Raw genomic sequence first — 24,874 nt, 5'->3', positions numbered from 1 at the left:
GTTGGGTCTTCGTTTCTGTGCGAGGGCTTTCTCTAGTTGCGGCAAGTGGGGGCCACTCTTCATCGCGGTGCGCGGGCCTCTCACTATCGCGGCCTCTCTGGCTGCGGAGCACAGGCTCCAGATGCGCAGGCTCAGTAGTTGTGGCTCACGGGCCTAGCCGCTCCGCGGCATGTGGGATCTTCCCAGACCAGGGCTCGAACCCATGTCCTCTGCATTGGCAGGCAGATTCTCAACCACTGCGCCACCTGGGAAGCCCTGGAAATATGTTAATATAAATGTTTCAGACATTACATGAAATTTCTAAAAATCTTATATTCGTATTTGTATGGAAATATGTATGGAAATATGTTAATATAAATGTTTCAGACATTACATGAAATTTCTAAAAATCTTATATTCGTATTTGTATGGAAATATGTATGGAAATATGTTAATATAAATGTTTCAGACATTACATGAAATTTCTAAAAATCTTAAAAAAAAAAAGAAAATTGAAAGAAATGGAGGGAATGGAGCTACATAAATTCATAATTGTCCTGTTATTTTGGGTAAGAGTTCCATTTTTTCCTGTATAGAAATATTGATATTTTCTAAGAAAATTTTATGTGTAGTTAGCTCTTACCCTTTATAGATTTTTGAATATTTTTGAATTCACATCTTACTAAATATATATATATATATATCATCAAAGGTGCAAGCAGTGAAAGAAAAAAATTGATAATTTGGACTACATGAAAATTAAAAACTTTTGTGCTGCAAATGATACCATAAAGAAAGTGAAGACTATTTGGAAGTTGCTAAATGAGAATCTCTTAAATATTCTCAGCATGTACACACACACACATACACGAAAGATAAATATGTGCAGTGATGGATGTGTTGACTAACCTTATTGTGATGATCATTTCACAGTATGTACATATACCAAATCATCATGTTATACACCTTAAAGTTAAACATTGTTATATTTCACATATCTCAGTAAAGCTGGGGGCAAAAAGATGGTGAAAAGACAACCCAAAAAATGAGAGAAAATATTTGCAAATCTTATGTTTGATAATGGGCTGTATCCAGAATACATAAAAATGCTTATAACTTAGTAATGACCCAAATTTTAAATGGGTAAGAGATTTGAATATACATTTCTCTCAAGAAGATATACAAGTGGGCCTTAAGCGCACAAAAAGATACTCAGCATCATTACTCATTAGGGAAACCAAAACCACAGTAAGATTCTGCTAAAGCACCCAACCTATACGGTGGCTATAATAAAAAATATGGACAATAACAAGTTTTGGTGAGGATGTGGAGAATTGTAAGGCGCATAGGTTGCTGGCGGGAATGTAAAATGGTATAGTCACTTTGAAAAACAGTTTGGCACTTCCTCAAAAATTTAAACATAGAGTTACCATATGACTCAGTAATTTCACTCTTAGGTATACACCCAGAAGAAATGAAAGCATATGTCCACATAAAAGCTCGTACACAAACAAATGTTTCTAGAAGAATTATTCATAATAGCCAAAAAGTAGAAGCAATCCAAATGTCCATCAACTCATGAATGGATATATAAAATGTGACATATTCATACAATGGCGTATTACTCAGTCATAAAAAGAAACAAAGTACTGACACATGTTATAGCACAAACCAACCTTGAAAACATTATGCTGTGTGAAAGAAGCCAGTCACAAAAGACCACATAGTGTATGCTTCCATTCATATGAAATGTCAAGAACAGGCAAATCTACAGAGACAAAGTCGATTAGTAGTTATTAGGGCTGTTGGTGAAGTGGACGTGGGGTGGGGGGTGGGAAGGAGATGAGAGGTCACAGATAACGGGTATGTCATTTTTAGGGGGGATGAAAATGTTCTAAAATTAGACTGTGGTGGAAATCACACAACCCTGTGGACATAGTAAAAGCCATTGAATTATACACTTTTTAAATTGTGATTTCTGTGGTCGTTGAATTGTATACTTTAAATGGGTGAATTTTATAGTATGTGGATTATATCTCAATAAAGTTGTTTTAAAAAATGAACTTCATCAATGAGCAGTAGGTGGAATTCACATACCTCCAGAGATGTTACCCTGAGAAGGATACATCACTTTTGGAGTATTCTGGCTGGGGATGAGTAATCGGAATTTAATCCTGAGCAAAAGAGGCAAGATACAAAATCAAACAGAAAAAAAAAAAAAAAAGCCCAAGTTAGAGAATCAGAGAGCACACAAGGAGAAAAAACATGGGCAGGGGCTGGGGGGACTATTATTCACGTCCTCAGAGAGATAAGATAGTGTCACATTCATGACATAAGAAGAGGATCCTATGACAAGGAACATTAGGAGAAGAAAAAAACAGCCCTTAGAAATTAAATACATGTTAGTGGAAATGAGGAGCTCCTTGGAAAAATAGTTTTGGAAATTTCCCCAAAAGTGGAGAAAAAAGACAAAGAGATAAAGGATTAGAGAGAATAGGTGAGAAGGTAAGAGGATCAGTCCAGTGAGTCCAAAACCTAAGTATTAGGAAGTCCAGAAAAAGAGAAAATGGAGAGGCAGAAATCAGCAATTAAAGTAATTTAAGAAAAAAATCTCAGAACTGAAGAACAAGTTGTTTGATCAAAAGCCCTGTTGAGTAAATTTCACAAGTCTAGAAACCTGAATTTTTCTGTCATCGGTAGGTGAGGAGCAATTGCCCAGTGGTGTAGAGTTGGGCAGGGGTGTAGAATCTGGCACAATTGATTAAAAAGACTTACACTAAGGTACCTCACTGTGAAATTTCAGAACACTGGGAACAAAGAAAAGATTCTACAATCTTCTAGAGATGGTGGGTGAGGGTGTTTGGGAAAGAGAGGGTAGGATTTGGAATATGAATGTTTTTGATTTTCCTTTAGAAACTCTCGAAGTAAAAAGACTACAGAGCATTGCCTTCAAGATTCTGAAAGAAAATTATTTTCTTGCATAATTTTATTTTATACCCAGCTCATTTATTATGTATGTATGAAGATAGATTTAAAATATTTTTAGACTTTCAAAATCCCTCCAAATTTGCCTCCCATGCACTCTTTCCTCAAGAAGCTCTCAGGAGGAAAAAAAAAAAAAAAGATTTAGCTGAGAACCGGATAAGATATGAGGAAAAAGAAGATTCCACATGGGAGAGGGGTAAAGGGAATCCCATGAAGTACTATGAAAGAAGTACTAGGATCACAGCTACACCCTGGATGTGAGGGCAACCTATCCAATGTACTCAAAAGACCAGTATATTGAAGATTATAATTTCCAAGACCTCTATTGCCATTGTACCATCTTTTTGAGGACAGAGTGAGCCTGGCACTGATTCTTATGTAACCTTGACTTAGCTTAACCATATGGTTATGAATTTCCGCTCTTCTCTTTATGCCCAGTTAGTTCACTCCACATAAGTGGTCGCTTTCATTTATTCATGAGCACTAGAGGTGGGTCACAAACATAGAAGCTGAAAATACAGGGCAACCCACTCTTTCTGACAGATTTCCGCTGTGCCTCCAATACCTGGTCTATACATACTCCAACCCCGCCTGCTGTCCTGACCATGGTGCGCCCTGTGATTCTCAGCCTCACTCACTCATGACCGTACCTTACCCACTGACTCCCAGGTCACAGTGGCCCTTCCTTTGCACAACTAGGTTTCTATCTGATACTCAGTTTTTCAAAACAATGTATTGTTTGTCTAGGAATACAAACATAGGTGGAAAACTGTAAAAAAAAAAAAAAAGCAAGGAAATTATTAACACAGAATAGTGGTTACTTGGAAGTTGGGGAGGGGGAAATGGAGGAAAAATATTAAAGGTACCAGTAAGTATTCTATTTATTACCCTGAGTGTGTTTAGGTCTGTGAGTGAGAAAGAGAGACAGAGGGAGAGATGTGTATGTAGATGTTCACCATATCATTATTCTGTAAATGGTACATGTGTTTTATATTATTTATCTGTGTATTATAGCTTCATGTTTGCTATATTTCAAAACAAAAATTTCTTTCAAAAGACAGTAAGCAAAATCACTGGCATTTTGGTCAGAACTTCCTTTTCCTTAATCAAGGATTTATAGACACTGGCAGACTAATTTAAAACAGTTTTATCCTGAAGGAATTGCAATGGTCCTTCTAAAATCCATGTTTATTGTATTTTATTTAAAAAAAATTTTTGGCCACAACGCACGTGGCATGCGGGATCTTAGTTCCCTGACCAAGGATCAAACCCATGCCTCCTGCAGTGGAAGCGCAGAGTCTTAACCACTGGACCGCCAGGGAAGTCCCTAAGATCCATTTTTAAATGTTCAGAAGTTGGAGGAAGGATGAATGTAACAGAGTTCAGGAGATGAATTTCTAGAAATAGACAATGCCAGATCACGAAGGACCTTGAATGCTAGAATCATCCCAGCCTGCAGGGAGGTCTCTGACTACACCTGGATGAGGACCAGATATGTGTGGCTGGTGATTTCCCCCTCCCTCAGCCTTTTTCCATCAGTGTGTCTGGGGCAGATCAGGAGGTTGTAGATCCCCAGTAACAAGTGATGTGCAAGCTCACAGGAAATGTCTCAGGTTCTTAGAGGAGGCGAGGTGTTTTGTTTGTTTGTTTGTTTGTTTAAGAAAGAGCTCTTGTATTTTTTATTTTATCATTATTATCATAAAATTTTTTAAGATTTTTTTTTAATAAGAAAGAAAAAGAAACAGCTTTTGACTTGCAACTGGGCTGTTAGACACCATGTAACCTGTGCTGCCTTACGTGGGCCAGGCATTAGCTGGTCCAATTAGCTGTTATACTACTCCTGCCCAGAGGTGCTACTTCAAAAAAAGGAATAAATATGTACAATAAGGACTATGCCTGAACAGGTCCTGAAAGATAACTGTTTCAAGAGCAGAGGGATTGGGACTTCCCTGGTGGTCCAGTGGTTAAGACTCCACGTTCCCAATGCAGGGGGCCTGGGTTTGATCCCTGGTCTGGGGACTAGATCCCACATGCTGCAACTAAAGATCCCGCAGGCCGCAACTAAAGATCCTGCACGCCACAATGAAGATCCTGCATGCCGCAACTAAGACCTGGCGCAGCCAAATTAATTAATTAATTAATTTTTTTTAAAAAAGCAGATGGATCATATTTGCTGTGTGTTTGCTCATGCTACACTCTGGCCCCTGCATGACTGTGGACACTATTGTGTCATTGACTGAGGAGAAACTATTTTGAGCCTGATTTAGAGATGCTGCTTGTGATGTAGCCCCTCGCAGAAGTTGTCCTGAAGGACAGGGAAGCAGAAAAATCCTCCCGGTGGGATGAACATTAAGCAACACATCTCCTTGTCCTCTTCATCCAGAAGAAGAGATTAGCCTGAACTAAGAAACTACATCAATTCCTGGGCAAAGGCTAATGTCTTGACTGGATGATCAGTGACTTGGAAGGACCACGATGGGGAGATTGCTGGCGAGGAGCTTTGGGCCAAGAGTGTGCAACTAATTTGTGCACAGGTAAATGTTCACCAAGAGTCCTCCACTGCGGAGAAGGCTCGTGATAATCAGTTTGGCAAGACAACTCATTTTGCAGATGCCGGTCAAGCTCCTTGTCTGACCATTTCAGTGCTTGCTCGTTAATAAAGTGGTAATAGCGTCAAGACAGAAGCTGTGTAAAACCTCATCAATCTGGACTTGCCCTCACCAGAGCCAGCCTTGTGTATCATAGGCTAACTGCCAGTGTTGAGTGCCCGACATGCCAGCAGCAACAATCCTGTGCCCCTAATATGGTACCACCTCCCAGGGGAAACAGATGTCACATGGTAGTAGGTCGATTACATACCACGGGACCTCCTCAGTTACAAAGTGGGCAGGAATCCACCCTCACAAGGATGTATACTTATTCTGAATTTGGATTTGTTTTCTTTGTTGTCCTTCTAGCACCATCATCTGGGGACTTACAGTACACTATACTGTCATATACTCCCAAATAATATTACTTCTAACCTAGAAAATCAATCCACACTGAAAGAAGAAAGGTAATGGGTTTATCTTCTCAGGACTCGCTGATCTTACCATGTATTCAATCACCCAACAGCAGACAGCTAGCTGCCCACATAGAATGGTAGAATGGCCTGTTAGCAACAGGGGGGATCAACAATGTAATTGCCTACAGCCTCAGAGAGACAAACAAGAAAAGAACTTTCCAGTCAGAATGGAACTGCATATGTGGACTCATGTAGATAGGAGAAAACACAGCATATCTGATGTGTTACAAGTAATTCAGGAAGGCAGAGGATGGGGAGGGCAAGAAAATGGGCTTAGCAGGTGAACTCTGCAGGTCTCACTGAGAAGCATGGCCTTTCTTCCATAGGCAATCGGGAGCCAAGGAAGGTTGCCATGTGAGAGTGACAGGTACAATTTACAGCACAATTTACAGTTTGGAGGGGTGCCCTTGCCAGCACACATTCCTCCTTCGGAGGGTAAGTGATTGCTTGAATGCTTGGTGGTTCTTCAGTCCTTCTCCAGGAGGTGAAGCTTCCCTTCCCGCGATGCAGGCAGGATCGCAGTGACTGGCTTCTGACAACAGGGTAGATAACAGAACAATTGTAACTTTACAGACAAGAAAACCCCTAAACTAAGCCATCAAGGGTAACATCAGCAGAAATGCATCACATTAATATAAGGCAGCCTCTGATGTGATGCCAGGAGAGGAACACACCATCTCTGCTATGTTCTTCCCAAAAGCTGGGTGAAGGTTATGGTGGAACTTTCTGGACTATCATTTCAACTCTTCTGTAAATGAGAATTATTTCAAAATAAAAGTATGAAAATTATTTTAAAGTAAGAAGAAAAAAAAGGATAATACCTTGTCTGAAAGATCTTCACTAAAGATAATTTTAGAGAATATATTTCAAGCAGAGTGAAATGATTCTGCATGGAAGGTCTGAGATTCAAGAAGGAGTGATGAGCAGAGAAATTGTAAGTATTTGGTAATTCGAAACAAATGTCAACAATATAAACTATAGGGACTTCCCTGGAGGTCCAGTGGGTAAGCCTCCACGCTCCCAATGCAGGTGACCCAGGTTCGATCCCTGGTCGGGGAACTAGATCTCGCATGCATGCTGCAGCCAAGAAGTCTGCATGCTGCAACGAAGATCCCGAGTGCCGCAACTAAGACCTGGCACAGCCAAAAATAAATAAATAAATAATAAATAAGGGCTTTCCTGGTGGTGCAGCAGTTAAGAATCCGCCTGCCAATGCAGAGGACACGGGTTTGAGCCCTGGTCCAGGAAGATCCCACATGCCGCGGAGCAGCTAAGGCCGTGAGCCACAACTACTGAGCCTGTGTTCTGGAGCCCACGAGCCACAATTACTGAAGCCCACACGCCTAGAGCCCATGCTCTGCAACAAGAGAAGCCACCACAATGAGAAGCCTGCACACCACAATGAAGAGTAGACCCTGCTCGCTGAAACTAGAGAAAGCCGGTGCACAGCAATGAAGACCCAATGCAGCCAAAAATAAAATAAATGAAATAAATTTTTTTAATTAATTAATTAATTAAAATAAATAAATATTTTTAAAAAACTATATAAACAATAATATTTTGAGGACTTAAAAAAAAGAGACAATACACATGAAAAAAATACCAAGTATACTAAAACGGAGTATCACAGTTTAACTGTTCTAGGATTCTTGTGCCATTCAACAAGATGATAAAAATATTAACTTTAGACTTTGACAAGTATACGTATTAAAATGTCTGGCATTACAACTAAAAGAAGGATATTTATCATCCACTTAAGTAAATTTTTAAAAAATCTCAAAAAATTCAAAATAAGGCAAGAAAGTAACTGCAAATAAGTATAGAAAAGATAGGATAACTAAAAACCACAAAATAAAATAGTAGAAGTAAATACAAATAAAAAATAAATAGACTAAGTGCTCTAGTTAGAGAAAAAATATTAAACTATGTTTTTATAAATTTGTTTTTTATTTATTTTTATTTTATTTTTGGCTGTGTTGGGTCTTCGCTGCTGCGTGTGGGCTTTCTCTAGTTGCGGCGAGCAGGGGCTACTCTTCCTTGCGGTGCACGGGCTTCTCATTGCAGTGGCTTCTCTTGTTGCGGACCACAGGCTCTAGGTGTGCGGCCTTCAGTAGTTGTGGCTTGTGGGCTTTGGTAGTTGTGGCTCGTGGGCTCTAGAGTGCAGGCTCAGTAGTTGTGGCGCACGAGCTTAGTTGCCCCGCGGCATGTGGGATTTTCCCGGACCAGGGCTTGAACCCGTGTCCCCTACACTGGCAGGGGGATTCTTAACCACTGTGCCACCAGGAGAGCCCTAAACTATGTTTTTAGAAGTCAAGATATTAGTTGGCTTACAAGAGACATTTTTAAGACATAAGTATACAGAGAGTTGAAGGAAAAGAGTAGAAAAAGATATATCAGGCAAATACTAACCAAATGAAAGCTAGCATCAGACCAAATAAACTTTAAGGCAAAAAGTACTACTGGAGATTATTTACCACAGTATAATAATAAAAAAGTTCACTTCCCAAGAATGATATCAATTATAAGTGTATGTGAACCTAATAACATAGCCTCAAAACACACTTGTATTTTTAAACTTGGAGAGAATTTCAAGGGAAAATAGGCAAATCCATCATCATTGTAGAGAATTTTACGTTACTCTTAATAATGGATAAATCAAGCAGGAGAAAGACATCATCAGGTAACAGAAGATTTAAACAACACAGTTAAGAAGCTTGATCCAATAGCCATATATAGAGTATTGTTTTCCAGTATCACTTTTTTTTTCAAGCGCAGTGAAATACTTATGAAATTGATCATATGCACTAGGCCATAAAACAATTCTCAACAAATTTTCAAAGGATTAATATCATGCAAATTATGTTATTTAACCATAGCTTAATTAAGTTAGGAATGAACAATAAAAAGATAACTAGAAAAGTCCCCTATATTTGAAAATTAACAAATACAATATTACGTAACTCAGAAAAATATTTTGATCTTGAAAATGATAAAAATACCACATACCATTGTTTAGCAGTGTTAAATTCTTATATTAGAAAAGAAGAAAAGGTAAATGTGCTAAGTATCCCCTCAAGAATTTAGATAAAAAACAAAAGAATAAATCTAAAGAAAATAGAAGAAAAGAAATATTGATAAAGATGAAAATTAAGGAAATTAACAGAAATAGAGATCAACAAATCCAGAAGCTGTTTCTTTGAAAAGGTTTATAGCATTTTCTGCCAATAATGTTCAAGGAAAAAAAGATGAGAAGGCAAAAATAAACAATAGTAAGAATAATAAAGAAAACATAATTACAGATACTACAGAAATTACATGGATATTAAAGGATAGTATAAACAACTTCCTGAAAATGAAAATGAAATAGACAAATTCTTAGAAAAATATGTTATCAAAACTGATTAAAGAAGATGGGAAACCATAATAATTTTACAACCATTATAAGAAATTGCATCAGTATGCAAACACTTTCCCACAGGGAAAACACTAGGTCTGGATGGTTTTACTGGTGAATTTTTCCAAATATTTAAAGAACAAATAATTTTACCTTATAAAACTATCAGGAGGGACTTCCCTGGTGGACCAGTGGGTAAGACTCTGTGCTCCCAATGCAGGGGGCCTGCGTTCGATCCTTGGTCAGGGAACAAGATCCTGCATGCATGTGGCAACTAAGAGTCCGCATGCCACAACGAAGACCCTGCGTGCCATAACTAAGACCCGGAGCAGCCAAAATAAATAAATAAATAAATAAAGATCTTAAAAAAACTATGTAGAGAATAGAAAAAGAAAGAACTCTCCTTTCTCATTTCATGAGGCAAGCATAACTTTGATAACAAAATAAGAAAGAATAATTCAAGACAGGAAAATTATAGACCAGATTCACTCCGGGACATAATCACACAAATCCTAAAAAATTTACCTATGCATGTAAATCCTGCTATTTTAAAAATATAATATATCATGACCAAGTTGGATTTGTCCAGGATGCAAAGTGGATTTAACATTAGAAAAATAATCATTGCCCCTCATTGCCTTCAGAGGTTAAAGGAGAAAATTAACAATCATGTCATTAGTTGCAGGAAAAGCATTTGACAAAATTCAGCGTTTGGTAATGTTAAAAACTCTTAGCAATGTGGAAATAGAAGGTAAGTTCCTCATTCTTATTAAGAGCATCCTCAAAAACTATAGCAAATATCACCCTCAGTTTGAAAGCATTTCTTTTGCAAGATTAGAAGCAAGACAAGGGTACAAACTACCACCACACAAATGATAAAAAGAAAGGATTGACACATTTACGTAAATTAATAATAGGAGCTTTTGTTCACCAAGAGACACCACTAAGAAAAGTGAAATGACAAGCTAAAAACTAAGGGAAATAATATACAACATATATAACTGACATGTATCAGGACCTGGAAAACAGAAAGAATTAAGAAAGATGCAAGCAATGCAATAGAAAAATAGGCAAAAGATTAGAACAAGAACTTCACAGAAAAGAAAACTGAAATGGCCAATAAATGTATAAAAAAAGGTCGATCTCACTAGTAACCAGGGAAATGCACATTAAGCTACCACAATAATAACAATACTAAAAATTGTGCTTATTATATAATGCAGACTATTTTAGTGCTATAACTATAGCAACTTTAAACTCTCACAGCAGACCTATGTGATAGTATGGCAGCTATTACTACTGATGTGCCCTGAATGAGAAAACTTAGAAAGTCATAAAGTCAGGCAGTAAAAACTCCTTCAACTTTGTTCATTTTCAAAGTTGTATGGCACTTCTACGTCTTTTGTATTTCCAAAAGAATTTTAGGATCTGCTTGTCAGTTTCTAGAAATGAATCCTGCTGGGATTATGATTGCGAGTGCAATGAATCTATAAATCAGTGTGGTGATAATTGACATCTTAACAATATTGAGTTTTCCAATCCAGAAGAAGTTTTATCTTTCCATTTTCTTAGGCCTTCTTTAACATTCTCAGCAATATTTTGTACTCAATAAACATATCTTGCACATTATTTGTCAGATTAATCCCTAAATATTTCATATTTTTGATGTGATTGTAAAATATATTGTTTTTTTACATTTTCATCTCCAATTGTTTGTTGCTGGTATATAGAAATACAATTTATTTTTTTTTAACACTGTTAAAATACACATAACATAAAATTCACCAACTAACCTTTTTTTTCTTCTTTGGCCATGCTGCACGGCTTGTGGGATATTAGTTCCCTGACAAGGGATCGAACCCGGGCCCCCAGCAATGGAAGCATGGAGTCCTAACCACTGGACCACTAGGGAATTCCCCATCTTAACCATTTTCAAATGTACAGCTCAGTGGTGTTAAGTACATCCATCATGTTATTGTGCAACCATCATTACCATTTCAGCAAGACTGAAACTCTCCTTATTAAATAATAACTTCCCATTTCCCCCTCCTGCTATCTCCTGGAAACCACCATTCTACTTTATGTCTCTATAAACTTGACTATTCTAGGACCTCATTATAAGTGGTATCATACAATTTTTGTCTTTTTGTGACTGGCTTATTTTGCTTAACATAATATTCTCAAGGTTCTTCCATGCTGTGGCAGAAGTCAGAACTTCCTTCCTTTTCAAAGGTGAATAATATTCCATTGTATGTATAGACCATATTTCATTTATCCATTCATCCATCAATGGACATTTGGGTTGCTTCTACCTCTTAGCTACTGTGAATAATGCTGCTATGAACACGAATGTGCAACTATCTCTTCAAGAACTTGCTTTGAATTCTTTAAGATATACACCCAGATGTGGAATTGCTAGATCACATGGTATTTCTATTTCTAATTTCTGGAGGAACAACCATGCTATTTTCCACAGTGGCTGCAACATTTTACATTTTGAACAACACGCAAGTGTTCCAATTTCTCCACGTCTTCATCAACATTGTTATTTTCTGTTGTTTGTTATTTTTTATAGTAGACACCCTAATGGGTGTGAGGTGGTATTTCATTGTGGTTTTGATTTTGCATTTCCCTAATGATTAGTGATGTTGAGCATCTTTTGATGCGCTTATTGACCATTTGTATATCCTCTTTGGAGAAAAGTCACTTCAAATCCTTTGCCCATTTTGAAATCAGATCATTAACACTTGCTTTTTGTATGTTGATCTTATGTGCTGCAACCTTGAAAAACATTAATTTTAGCAGTTGTTTGTAGATTCCGTATGATTTTCTAGATAGACAATCATGTCATCTATGAATAAAAGTTTAATTTTTTTCTTTCCAATCTAAATGCCCTTTAATTTTCCTGCCTTATTGATCTGGCTAGAATCTAGAGCACAATGTTGAATAGATGTGGTGACAGCAGGCATCTTTGCCTTGATCCTGTCTCCAAAGGAAAGTATTGGTCTTTTATCATTAAATATCATGTTAGCTTTACATTTTTAAAAATACTCTTCATCAGGGTGAGAAAAGATTCCCTCTATCCTTAATTTGCTGAGAGATATTTGTGTGGAATAGATGTTGGATTTTGTCAAATGCTTTTTCTGTATCTGTTGTGATGATCATATGATTTTTTGTTTTTTAGTCTCCTAGGATCGTGAATTACCTCAACTGATTTTCAAATGTTAAACCAGCCTTGCATTCCTGGATAAACCCAGTTGGCCATGATATATTATCTGTTTTATATACAGTCATATTCAATTTGCTAAAAGTTTTGAAAGAATTTTGCATCTGTGCTTCCACATTCATGAAGGATACTCCTTTTCTAGTAATGCCTTTGTCTGGTGTTGCAATCAGAGTAATGCTGACCTCAGAAAATGTTGGGAAATATTCTTTCCCCTTCAATTTTCTGGAAGAATTTATGGAGAATTGGTTTTATTTATTTATTAAATGTTTGGTAGAATTTACCAGTGAGACCATATATCCCTGAAGTATCTTTGTGGAAGGTTTATAAACTACAAATTCCATCCCTTTAATAGATGTAGGATTATTCAAATTATCTATTTCTTCTGGTATATCCTTTAGTAGATTGTCATTCAAGGAATTTTCCCATTTAATCTAAGTTGTCAAATGTTTTGGCATAAGGTGGTTCATATTATTCCTTATTCTTTTAATGTGTATAGTATCTAAGGTTATGTCTCTCTTTTCATTCTTTATATTGTTAATTCATGTCTTCTCTTTTTGTTTTCACGGTCAGTCTCCTTAGAATTTAATTGACTTTTAAAATCTTTTCAACAAACAATCTTTTAGTTTCATGATTTTTCTCTTTTGCTTTCCTGCTTTTCATTTCATTGATTGCAACTCTTTATTATTTCCTCCCTCTATTTACTATGGGGTTTTTGTTTGCTTTTCTTTTTCTAATTTCTTAATGTAGATGCTTCATCAATTGATTTGTTCCCACTCTTCTAATATAACTGTTTAGTGCTCTAAATGTCCCTCTAAGCACTGACTTAGCTAGCCTCTACATATTTTGATATGTTTCATTTTCATTCAATAGAACACTTTCTAAGTTCTCTTGTAATTTCTTCTTTGATCCATGTGTTCTTTGCTTTGCAAACATTTACTGATTTTCCAGATACATTTCTGTAATTAATATCAGCTTAATTTAATTTTTGTCAGAGATCACACTGTGTATAATTTCAATCTTCTTGAATATATTAAAATTTGTTTCATGATCCAGAATATAGTCTATTTTGGTGAATATTTTGTGTGCACTAGCACAAAATGTGGATTCTTCTGTTGTTGGGTACAATGTTTTATAAATCTCTATTACTGGACAAGGTTCTTCACATATTCTATATCATTACTCATTTTCTTTCTACTGATTTTTTCATCAATTATTGATACAGGAGTGTTGAAGTTTTAACTGTAATTGTAGATTTGTCTATTTCTCTTCATTTCTATCAGTTTTTGCTTCAGTAATTTGAAGGTCTGTTATTAGTTCTATATACATTTATGATTGTTAAGTCCTTTTGATGAATTGACTCTTTTATCATTCTAAAATATCCACTTTTATTCCCGGTAATATTCCCTGATCTAAAATCTACCTTTTTTTATATTAATACAGCCATTCCAGCATTCTTTTGATTAGAGTTTGCATGGTGTATCTTTTCTCATTCTTTTAATAGTAACTTATCTGTCTTTTTATTTAAAATTTATTCCTTATAGACACTACATATTTGGCTCATGCTTTTATTCAATCTGATAATCTGTACCTTTTATTCGGATGTTTATACCATATATATTTAATATAATTGCCAATATGGTTGAGTTTAAATCTATCATTTTGCTATAGTTTTCTATTTGTCTCATCTGTTCTTTGCTCCTTTTTTTCTTCTTTTCCTGGCTTCTGGATTGAGTAATTTTGTGACTCCATTTTATTTCTAGTATTGGGCTATTAGCTATACCTCAGATTTATTATTATTGTTCCTTTCAGTGGTTGCTCTAGAGTTTACAATATGCATCTTTAGCTTACCCCAGTCTACCTGCAAATATTATACCACTGTATGTGCAGTGTAAAACCCTGTGACAGCTACTCCCATTTCCTTAGACAACCCCATCATCCACTTCATTCTACATAAGTTTTAAACTCCATGTGCATTGTCTTTAATTTGCCTTCAAATCAATCATCTTATAAAGGAGATTAATTTAAAAAAATTATACTTATCCACACATTTCTCATTTCCAGTACTCTTAACACCTTTCTACAAACCCACATTTCCATCTAATAAAGGATATATACTTTTCTTTCTGAAGAAATGGTTTCCACATTTCTGGCAGTTCAGGTCAGCTAGGGATAAACTGTCCTAGCTTTTTCTTTGTGTGTCTGAAAAACTTGTTATTTTGCCCTCTTTTCTAAAAGACATTTTTTTGTTTTTTGCTGACTAAGGAATTTCAGATGGAGTTTTTAGTCTTTCAATAATCTAAAGTTATTTTTCCTCATTTTCTTCTTGGTTGTATAGTTTCTAAAGATAAGTCTAATGTAATTCTTACCTTTGTTGCTGTATATGTTATCTGTCTTTTCTAATCTGGCAAATGTTAAGATTTTTCTCTTTATCATTGATTTTCAGTAACTTTACTATAATGTGCCTTGGTGAGGTTATAATTTTGTTTATTCTGCTTGGTGTTCATTAAACTCCCTTGAATTTGTGGATTTACAGTTTTTATTCAATTTGGGAATATTCCAGCCATTATTCTTCAAATCTCTCTGCTAACCCCCAATATAGGGTAAATTCATCCTCAGTACTAAGATGATACCCTCCTGAGGACTCTAACCAAGGCCAACAGTGTTGAAAGCTCTTTCCATTCTGGCTTCTTGAAACAGGCGCTATTTCCACCCACATGGGAGCTCTGGGAATTGTTTTACCTGTCATTTTTTGGTGGTTCTTTCCCCAATTAGTTTGTTCTCAAACATGTGCAAATTAATACCCATCCCCAGACCCTGCAGATACCTGGGGTTCTATACATATATATGCATCCTCCCCCTTTCTGGTTCTCTGTCCTGCAAATGTTAGCTACCTTGTTCTCCCTCAGTTGTGATCTTTATATCCTCAACTCAGCATATTGCTGGGCTCTGGGCTGAGGCCTGGACACTGTCTCAATGCAGTAAGCTGGGGCAATTAGATGGTTCGACCTGTGTACTTCTCTTGTTTCAGTCATCACTGCCCTACACTGTCTATTGTCCAATGTCTAAAAACTGTTGTTTCATATAGCTTTTTTCAGGTTTTCTAGTCATTTAAGAGGGGAGGATAAATCCAGTCCCCATTACTCAACCACGGTTAGAGCAGAAGTTCTTATTTGGAGAGCTTTTTAAAACACAGTCAAATTCATCTCACTCTCAGAAACTCAGATTCAGTAGGTTTGGCCTGGAATCCTGGAATCTTCACTTATTAAAAAGTACTCAGGTGATTCTGATACACAGGAAGTGTTGGAAACTATATCTTCATACATCAGGCAAAGCCTTGTTCAGACATTCTTCTAATCAGAAGGAAGGACAGACCTTTTCATTTTTAAAACTTTTCCTGGTTCTGAGTATGGTGGGGGTACTTACAGCAGACCAATGATCCAGTGAAAACAATAAGTTAATTCAGTCTCTGATCTATTAAGGTGCTTAGTTCTCCTAAGGGCTCTGCAAAGGAGATAATATTATCTGGATAATATTATCCAGAGCCTCTATAGTTTAAATGTGTGGCATTCCATTAAAAATTACCAGGCAGGCCAAGAGCTAGTTTAAAAAAAGAAAAAAAAAAAGAGACCAAAAACCAACGGAAAGAAAATGTAATAGAAATAGACCCACAGAAGATCTAGATATTGTAATGATCAGAAAGAGATTTAAAAGAGCTGGGACTGATGTTCAAGAAAGTATTGGCAAAAGTGGAGAAAAATAAAAAGATGGAAAATTTCTCCAAATGAATTAAATTTTATTTTTTAAAAATCACATGAACATCTTAGAACTTGAAAATACAATGATCAATATTAAGAACTCAATAAATAGATTTAAGATAAGATTTAAATTGTGCATACAAAATGTACAGACTCATGCACAAAGAGGCACATGGTAAACAATGAAAAATTATGACATAGGTGTACATGAAATCCTAAAAGGAAAAGAGAGATAAGAAGAGATAGTGACCAAGATTTTTCTAAAACAGAGAAAAGATATCAAGCTACCAATTCAAGGGACTATATGAGTGGCACTCATCCCATGACCCAAGCGGGATGAGTATAAAGAAAACCGTATTTAGACACATCACAGGAAAATGGTTGAAAACTAAACAAAAAACAAAAAAACTAAAAGAAACCAAAGGAAAAATCACATTACCTTCCAAAGGAGTAACAAAGGAATGATGGAAACCAGAGGACATCTTCAAAGTGCTGAAAAAAACTTGCTAAACGAGACTGCTATACCCAGCAAAAATATGAAGGATAAAATGAAGTTTTGAGGCAAACAGAGATGGAGAGAAATTGTCTCCAGCAGACCTGCTCTGAACAGAGGAATTATTCAAACAGAGGGAAAATAATTCCAGTCATAAGCACATAAATGTATATTGGAACAAGAAGCAATATAAAGGGTAAATATGTAGGCGAATATAATGAGTATTGACTGTACGATGATTATAGAACCTTGTGTGGTTTAAAATATATGCACAATTAAAATCCATGACAACAATAAACACAAAAGGGGAAGGGCTAAGTGGAGGCACAATATTATTCTAAGCTCTTAGCATCTGGGGGAAAGTGGTAAAAGTAATCATTTATATTAGAGTGTAATAAGTCAACCAGGAATGCGGTAATCTCTAAGACTTCTTTAGAAATGTATAATTAATAAACTGATAGAGGAGGTTAATGGTATACTTAAATATTTAAATTAATTCAAAAGGCAAGAAATAAGAGAATAAGGGATATAAAGTAAATGGGCAAAGGAAATGAATAATAAGATGGCAGGTATAAATCCAAATACAGCAGTAATTATATCAAATGTAAATGGACTAAAAACTCCTGTTGAAACAAGGATAGAGCAGCCTTCCAATTTTAGGCTTAGCTGGACTCTGCATAAACTGTAGTTTATAACAGATACTACTGAAAGGGCAGGGATTCCTAGAGCGAAATGTGGAAGGGGGAAGAACTTTTAGCTGCCAGCCCTGCATGGTTGAATTCTGAGTAAGCTTGAACCAAAGAGAAGCTGTCCTCTCAGTCCTGTGGATTTTGTTTTTTAACATGCAAAAGATGAAGACCTTAATATGTCTTTGCTGCAAACCTTTTATTTTGACAGCCTGAATGTGCCATTAAGTTATGCAAATGTAAAGCAAAGAGTCTCTGTAGAAGCTGTTTGAAAAGCTAAACTGTGCTTTGTTGTTGCAAATTGTTTTAAATTCTTGCTACTGTGTGCTGAAACTCCAGTTTGGTCTTTTCACAGGAATGCCTGTGGCTAGTTTCCTTCTAAATTAACCAAAAGCAAACACAACTCATCTCTGTATTATTTTTCTTCTGAAGACCACACACTAGTCTCACATGAAGAACTCATTTTCTTTCTATTAATATGACTTTATCTGTCCTCTTTGGGAAATAAAAACATTGCTTTATTCTTCGAAAAGAGAATTTCCCCCACTTCTTCCCCCCAGATGTATTTTCATTACAAATATCTCTCATTTTACCTGAGACTGCATCTGTCTGATTCATCTAGGATGGAAAATATTCTAATAGATTATTTTCTATCCCCAAATTTCTCTCCTAATTTGGGGATGGGCTTGGCAGTAGGTGATGAAGGGTGATTCAGTAAATCTCACCACATCACACTGACATTAGCAGTTGTCAGTGGTAGGATACTGAGTTGAAAATATAAGTTTTTATGTTATTATTGAATGGTCTAGACAGTCTATGGTATAGAACAATAAGGCTAAGGATTAGAGTGGAGAAAAGCTATAGAGACAGGAAAGTATAGGTTGAGGTATAAACAAGGCAGGGCTTGATTTGGGGGGTGGAAATTCAATCTCTTAGTAACTGAAATAATGTTCATTCACTAGCAGCATTTTTTGGAGTCTGTACTGCTTGCACAATTCTATGCCACTAGAGATGCAAAGAGGCATCCTAGAAGAGAATATACCTGGGAATGCATTCATAAAACGTAGATGAGGCCACACAACCGGTGCCACACGAAAAACAGGGCAAGTGGTCAAACTACAAAAGTTCAGAAAAGGAAGCAGACGTTAAGGTAGTGAGCGAGAGGGTGCACTTTAAAAGGTAAAGCTGAGATAAAACGAGGAGGTGTTGGGGAGAACAGTATAGCAGATAAAAAGGTCCAAGGGCAGGAAAACGCTTCCACACAAGATTATCAATTATTTAGTATGTCTTTTCATTTGTCATTTACTGCTCTTCCAGGGAATGCAGGGTAGTAAAAAGTATGACTCAGTCTCTGCCTCAGGAGTTTAAACTGGAAGAGAGACCAGACAAAGAAACATCCATGCAGCCAGTAGAGGACAGGCAGGCCATGAAAAGTGCCAGTCCGCAGCTCGGCCATAAATTCGGACAAGAGCAGTGCTGCGTAGGGCACGGGTACAAGACAGACGTCGGCATTAGACAGATGGAAGCTCCAAACTCAGAAGTGTGCCACCAGACAGCTGTGTGACCTGTGCGGATCTCACCACCGAGCCTTCGCTGGTCCCTACAAAGATGGCTCTGGCGAGGTCCAACAAGTCTCCCGGGGTAGGGAGGATGAGGTCATTGTGGTGAAAGGGCTCGACACGGCGTCCAACTTTCTACCCTTCCCCTCCTCCTCGCACCTACTGATTTTCCCGCAAAGGGGTGGATGTGTGGGGAGAAGACGCGCGCAGACAGGGAATGATGAAGCGAGGCGGCCTCCTCCCCGCCCTCCGCCCCAGCTCCCGACCCGGTTCCGGGGAGTCGCCGTGGGAGCGGGGCGCGGGCACCGCGGTGCGGAGGGAGGCTCAGTGACGGTAAACACAGGCGCCATCAGAGTTCAGATCCTACCGGATTTCCGCGCCGCACCGATGCCTCCCCACCCCGGCGCGGCCCTCCGCTTCCCCAGCTGTGCAATGGGGACGCAGCAGCTCCTCCGGCCCCGGCTATCCGCCCGGCCCAACCGCGCTAGAGGGGCGAGCAGGCGCCCCCGGCCACCGGCCTCTTCCAGTCCTCCTCCCGCTTTGGCTTTGGCCTTTTGTACCGGCCCCACGTGATCCGCCCGGCCGGCTCTTCTCTCCTGCCCCGCCCCGCCCTCCGGCCTTTCCCGGCTCTCGGCCCAGCTCTTCCCGCTCCTCGGCCGTCCCCCTCTCGCGCTGCCCCTTCCTCCCCCTCCCGCTCGCCTCGCTCTCGGGCTGTTCCCGCGCCCTCCCCCAGGCAGCCGTTCCCTCGCGACGCTTCCCCTCCCCCCGCGGCTGTTCCGCCGCCTCGCCTCCCCTCCCCCCGGCCGTAGCTCACTGTCTCCAAGATGGCGGCCGTGTCAGTTTGGGGCATCTCCGCGGTCCGGCCTGGGGCCCCGCTTACCCGGCGCTCTTCCCCCCCGGTAAGTAGTCGAGGGGCCGCCCCCGGCCGCCCCGGCCGTCAAGCCCGAGGCCGAGCCGCTCCGGGACCCGCCCCGCTGCCTCGCGGGGCCGGTGGCCGCTGCAGGCCCCGGCGCGGCCTGCGCCGCCTCCCGCTGCTCTGCGCCAGGCCTCGGGCTGGGGCGCCGCGGCCGCCCCCTCGCGCCCGCCCGGCGCCCGGCTCCCGGCTCCCCCGCCCCGCGGCCCGCGCGCCGCCGCCGCCCCGGGCCGGGCCCGGCCGGGGAGCCGGGGAGCGGGCAGCCGGGAGGGGGCGGCGGCGGTGGCCCAGGCCGCGAAGCCGCGGGCGGGCCGTGCGGGCGGCCGTCTCTCCCTCGGGGCGCGCCCACCGGGCCGGCTCCTGCGCCCGCCGCCCGGCCCGCCCGGCCCCTGCGCCCGCGCTCCCGGCGCTCGCGCTCGGCTCCTGCGGCCGCGCGGCGAGGGGTGACAGGCGGCCGTGTTGTGGTGCGGAGGGCGCACGTGCGGCGGCGTGTGCGCCGGGCTGTCAGCCCCGGCGCCGGGGGCGGCGGGCGCCTGTCAGCGCGGAGCCGCCAGGCCCGCCCGCGCCCCGCCGCACGGGACCGACCTCCGGGCGGCCGCGGCTTCGGCGAAGCTGGGAGCGCAGATGTGCGGCTCTCAACTCTTTCACGTGATTTCATTGTTAACTTCGTCCTTGGGTTCCGTTCCCGTCCGGTGGGAGCTGCCGACTCCCCGTCGGCAAGCCGCGGGCTGGTGCCGTTGCAAGTTTCTGAAGTTTCTCGCCCTTTAAAAATAGAGCGCGAAGAGGCGTTCGCGGAGTGGGGGGGGGGGGATGGAGGCCGGAGAAGGACTGCCAGAGGCGAGCTGCACTTTCTCTCCGGCCGCCGGGGTACTTTCCCGGAGTTAAAGCTCAGGTCTGCAGGCGCTTCGCTTGCTGAAGACCTGGAGACCCGTGCGCAGCCCGGCCCGAGAGACCGCGGGTGACTGTCCTTCGTTCTCTCACCTGCGAGGTTAAGCAGCCCGGACAGGCCCAGCGTCTGCAACTCGGGCTGAAGCCTCTCATTTCATTGTAGCGTTAATGCCTCCGTAATGCACTCACTCCGAGTAATAATACCATGATTTCTGTCCTCTCGAGACTCTCACCACGGTGAAGCTGAGTTCTTCTCTCGGGGGGCTGCTTTTCAGTCAGCTAATTTAAAAAGAAGTCTTGGCTCAGGTTTGCGTGTTTCCTTCAGCCTTTTCTTTCTTATCAGAGTTAGTAGTACTATCAGTTTCTTCGTATCTGTTAGTTTTTCTTTTGATTTTAGAGGCACTCGGAAGAACGATTACTGTGGGAGCCATTTTTCTAGCATGTTTATGTTGTAAGTGCTCCTCAGAGTACGAGGAGTTCTAAAAAACATTTAGGTAAAGGTAAATTTATTTTTGGAAGCAAAGAAGTTATTAGATTCGGAATTCATTATTTTGGTGATTTTCAAAAAGATTTGTATCTGCCAGATTCTTTTGTCTGAAAGAATACTGACTTTGATCCTGGAGAGGCAACGTATGTGTGTGTGTACATACATAGATGTGTGTGTGTATACGTATATGTTGGTGTCTTATTCATTAATGTTCATTTCAGGACAGCAATCTTGAATCTTTACAAGGTCGTTTTCTCTTTAGACTACAAACAGGCAGTACATTTTTTCCCTGTGCTGTACATTTGATATGTAGCGTGTACATTTGAACCCAGTGATTCTGGGCCATTCATTTCTAGTTGCTCTGTCTGTAGATTGGTTATGAACATTTTGACAGTTGTTGGACTCTCTCCAGTATATTGAATGTTACTAGGAGAAGCTTATCAGCATGTGGTTCCTAAACTTTGAATGAAATTGGAGTTTTAAAAAATTCTTTGAACACTTTTCGCACTTGACTATTTTCATTGTTAATTTTGTTTCCACTTGGAATGTTGAAAGTAATATCGTACTTAAAATGTGAACTTGGTTTGTGGAAATTGTATTTGTTTCTTTTACTATATGCAGTAGTTAAAAATTTCTCAGTGGTTTTCTGTCCCATCTTATTGTTTTCATCCAGTCTGAATGTCTGGAATTTTGAAAGATGAGAGTTTCACTCTTACTTTCATTGCAGGATCCTTTCTGCTAATCTAGATACTTGTTGAAGTGCTGAATAGTTTCTTGGAGAAAGATGTCAAGGAAGAGTTTCAATTCATAGACTGGTGAGCAGAGATTGTGGAGGGCAGAATAGCCAGCACCTCTCTGGTTAGTTGTAGCCTAAGGGCATTCACAGTGCATCTCATCTTGTTTCCTCATTGTATCCTAATTTTTTATCTTTTTTTCCTTTTCTTCATTATCCCCGTGGTTTACATACATGATCGTTTTGGAATGTTGATAGAAACATGATCAAACTTCTACAGGTGCTCAGTGAACACTGTTTGAGTGCTTTAAAGACTAGGATGTTTCAGTTCCAGTGTATTTATAAAATGGGCCTTGATAGGAAACTGACCTTGTTTTAATTGTTTTCCAGGCATAAGATGCACATTTTTCTGCTGGGAATGAGATGTTCTTGAGTTCTTACAACTTTATGAACAGACCCATGTGTGGTGCTATTGAGAAGTTTGTTGAGAAGTTTGAAGATATTTCAGATAACAGGTTGTTTTGGTTTCTAAAGTAAAAGTGGGGAGGCACTCTGTTTTGTGAAAGGAGGAAGGACTCAGGCCAGAAAACTTGTATGCTATGGTTAACTGGTTCCCAGCCTCCGGGAATGTTGTTTTCCATGGTGTAAAACTTACTCAGCATCAGGATAAGGGATAACGACTCTATGGATATAAAGAATCCTTCACCATGGTAAAACTCGCAAACCCGCTGTATACGGAGTGGATTTTGGAGGCCATCAAAAAAGTGAAGAAGCAAAAACAGCGTCCTTCAGAAGAAAGGATATGCAATGCAGTGTCTTCATCCCATGGCTTGGATCGTAAAACTGTTTTAGAACAATTGGAGTTGAGTGTCAAAGATGGAACAATTTTGAAAGTCTCAAATAAAGGACTCAATTCCTATAAAGATCCTGATAATCCTGGGCGAATAGCACTTCCTAAACCTCGAAACCATGGAAAAGTGGATAATAAACAAAATGTAGACTGGAATAAACTGATCAAGCGGGCAGTCGAGGGCTTGGCAGAGTCCGGTGGCTCAACTTTGAAAAGCATTGAACGTTTTTTGAAAGGTCAGAAGGATGTGTCTGCATTGTTTGGAGGCGGTGCTGCCTCTGGCTTTCACCAGCAGTTACGATTGGCTATTAAACGCGCCGTTGGCCATGGCAGACTCCTTAAAGATGGACCTCTTTATCGGCTCAACACTAAGGCAACCAATGTGGATGGGAAAGAGAGTTGTGAGTCTCTTTCTTCTTTACCTCCAGTGTCACTCCTTCCACATGAAAAGGATAAGGTAAGAATGGCCTATGCATCAGTGTTCGCAGAGCTGATGATACAGCATGCTACAAAGCCACATTTCTAGGAAGTTCAATAGAAGTTACCGTTGGTGTTTGGGGCCTTTTGTGGAATAATCACCTCCTGTTTTTTATTGGTGAATTCTAGGTGTGAGAACTCAGTAGATGCTAATTGTTCTGATACTTTGACATATTTGATGCCTAAGATTCAAAGTGTAGAGTATTGCTTTGCCTAAAAGAACATATCTAGATTAGAATTAAAAAGTAGCACACAACTTTACACCTGTCACATAAAAGTTCTTATAATACTTTACTGCTGAAGTTGATGAGCAGCCAAATGCTGGAGACTCTAAGAACCTATCTTCTTTCTTTTTTCCGTTTTGTTGCCGATTACTAGACAGGAATGAGACTGATTATCCTGACCATAGTAGTGGCTAAGCAGATTTAGCAGTTCTTATTTCTGCTCTTTGTATTCTAACTTTTGGTCATGCATTATTTTTTGCATATGATGAAGTCCTAAACATTACTATGTACGACAGGTGTAACTGCATGCGTCAGGAATACAGTAGCCTGTGTTCCTAAAGTTCTGGGGAGTCCGGAGTCTTGATACACAAATGGTATACCTTACTGTGCTGTGTGTTTTATGCCGTTATTTTGTACTGTTGAAAGTATGTCTTCTTAACAGTCAGTCTCGGCCCTTAAATAGATATTCGAGGATGAGGAGAGTTTTGTTAGAGTTTTGTTAGTAGCTCCTTTGTACGTTGACCTGGTGTCTTAGCTGTGGATTTATTTCAGGTGTTCTGAATTGTGGTTCTGTGGGGAGTGGCTGTACTTTAATTTTTGCACACCTTAGTGTACACCAGTAACATCATCTTCATTTTGCTTAAGATCATGGAGGCTACTTCTAGGGTGATAAGATTCTAAAGTTAGCATTGAATGTATTTTAAAATATGTGAGATTTGATCTAAATTCATTGCAGTTAGTAACCCACCAGTAGATTTTTGTTTAAATAGCAACTGAAAATGAACAGGTTTTTGTCTTTTTGTTTTTTTTTTTGGATGAAGGTTTTAGAGATCTATTTTAGGGTTCAGTTTTCCCTGTGAACTTTGAAATGGAAGCATTATCTTACTGTTAACTACCCTTAAAATGATTCTGATGGAGTCATGAATTAATAGGCAATTCCATTCATAACATGGTTCTGTACCATTGGAGCATTTATTAAGGGTGTAGTATTGAAAATTCAAGGTGGACAAGTAACTGAAATACTTCATTCTGCAGTTCAGTGCTGTAAGGACTCATCTGTAAGAACTGTTTTTTGATTACATGGCTGAAATGAAATATAACGATTCCAGCAACTGTTATCAGGTGTCTACAGGTTTAGTGCATGGAAACGGGAAATAATTT

General features: G+C 39.7%; 1 protein-coding gene and 1 long non-coding RNA gene across 2 annotated transcripts in view; one reads left to right on the top strand and one right to left on the bottom strand.

Moving 5' to 3' along the window:
* Positions 1 to 19,687, bottom strand: LOC137756026 (uncharacterized). The gene is made up of 4 exons (XR_011072155.1): positions 19,509 to 19,687; positions 2,077 to 2,153; positions 1,656 to 1,747; positions 1 to 255 (listed from the first exon to the last, which is right to left on the bottom strand). It is a non-coding gene; the product is annotated as an uncharacterized lncRNA (long non-coding RNA).
* A 277-nt stretch (positions 19,688 to 19,964) lies between these two features.
* KAT6A (lysine acetyltransferase 6A) overlaps positions 19,965 to 24,874 on the top strand; it is a 108,740-nt gene continuing 103,830 nt past the window's right edge. Inside the window, exons 1-2 of the mRNA XM_068531984.1 lie at positions 19,965 to 20,040; positions 22,553 to 23,469. Coding sequence (XP_068388085.1) covers positions 22,870 to 23,469 — 600 coding nt within the window. The 5' untranslated portion in view covers positions 19,965 to 20,040; positions 22,553 to 22,869. The remainder of the gene's footprint in view (positions 20,041 to 22,552; positions 23,470 to 24,874) is intronic.

This window comes from Eschrichtius robustus, chromosome 21 (genome assembly GCF_028021215.1).
Source record: "Eschrichtius robustus isolate mEscRob2 chromosome 21, mEscRob2.pri, whole genome shotgun sequence".
Lineage (NCBI taxonomy): Eukaryota > Metazoa > Chordata > Mammalia > Artiodactyla > Eschrichtiidae > Eschrichtius > Eschrichtius robustus.
The sequence above is the reverse complement of the archived record's forward strand: the minus strand, read 5'-3'. Positions and strand labels throughout refer to the sequence as shown.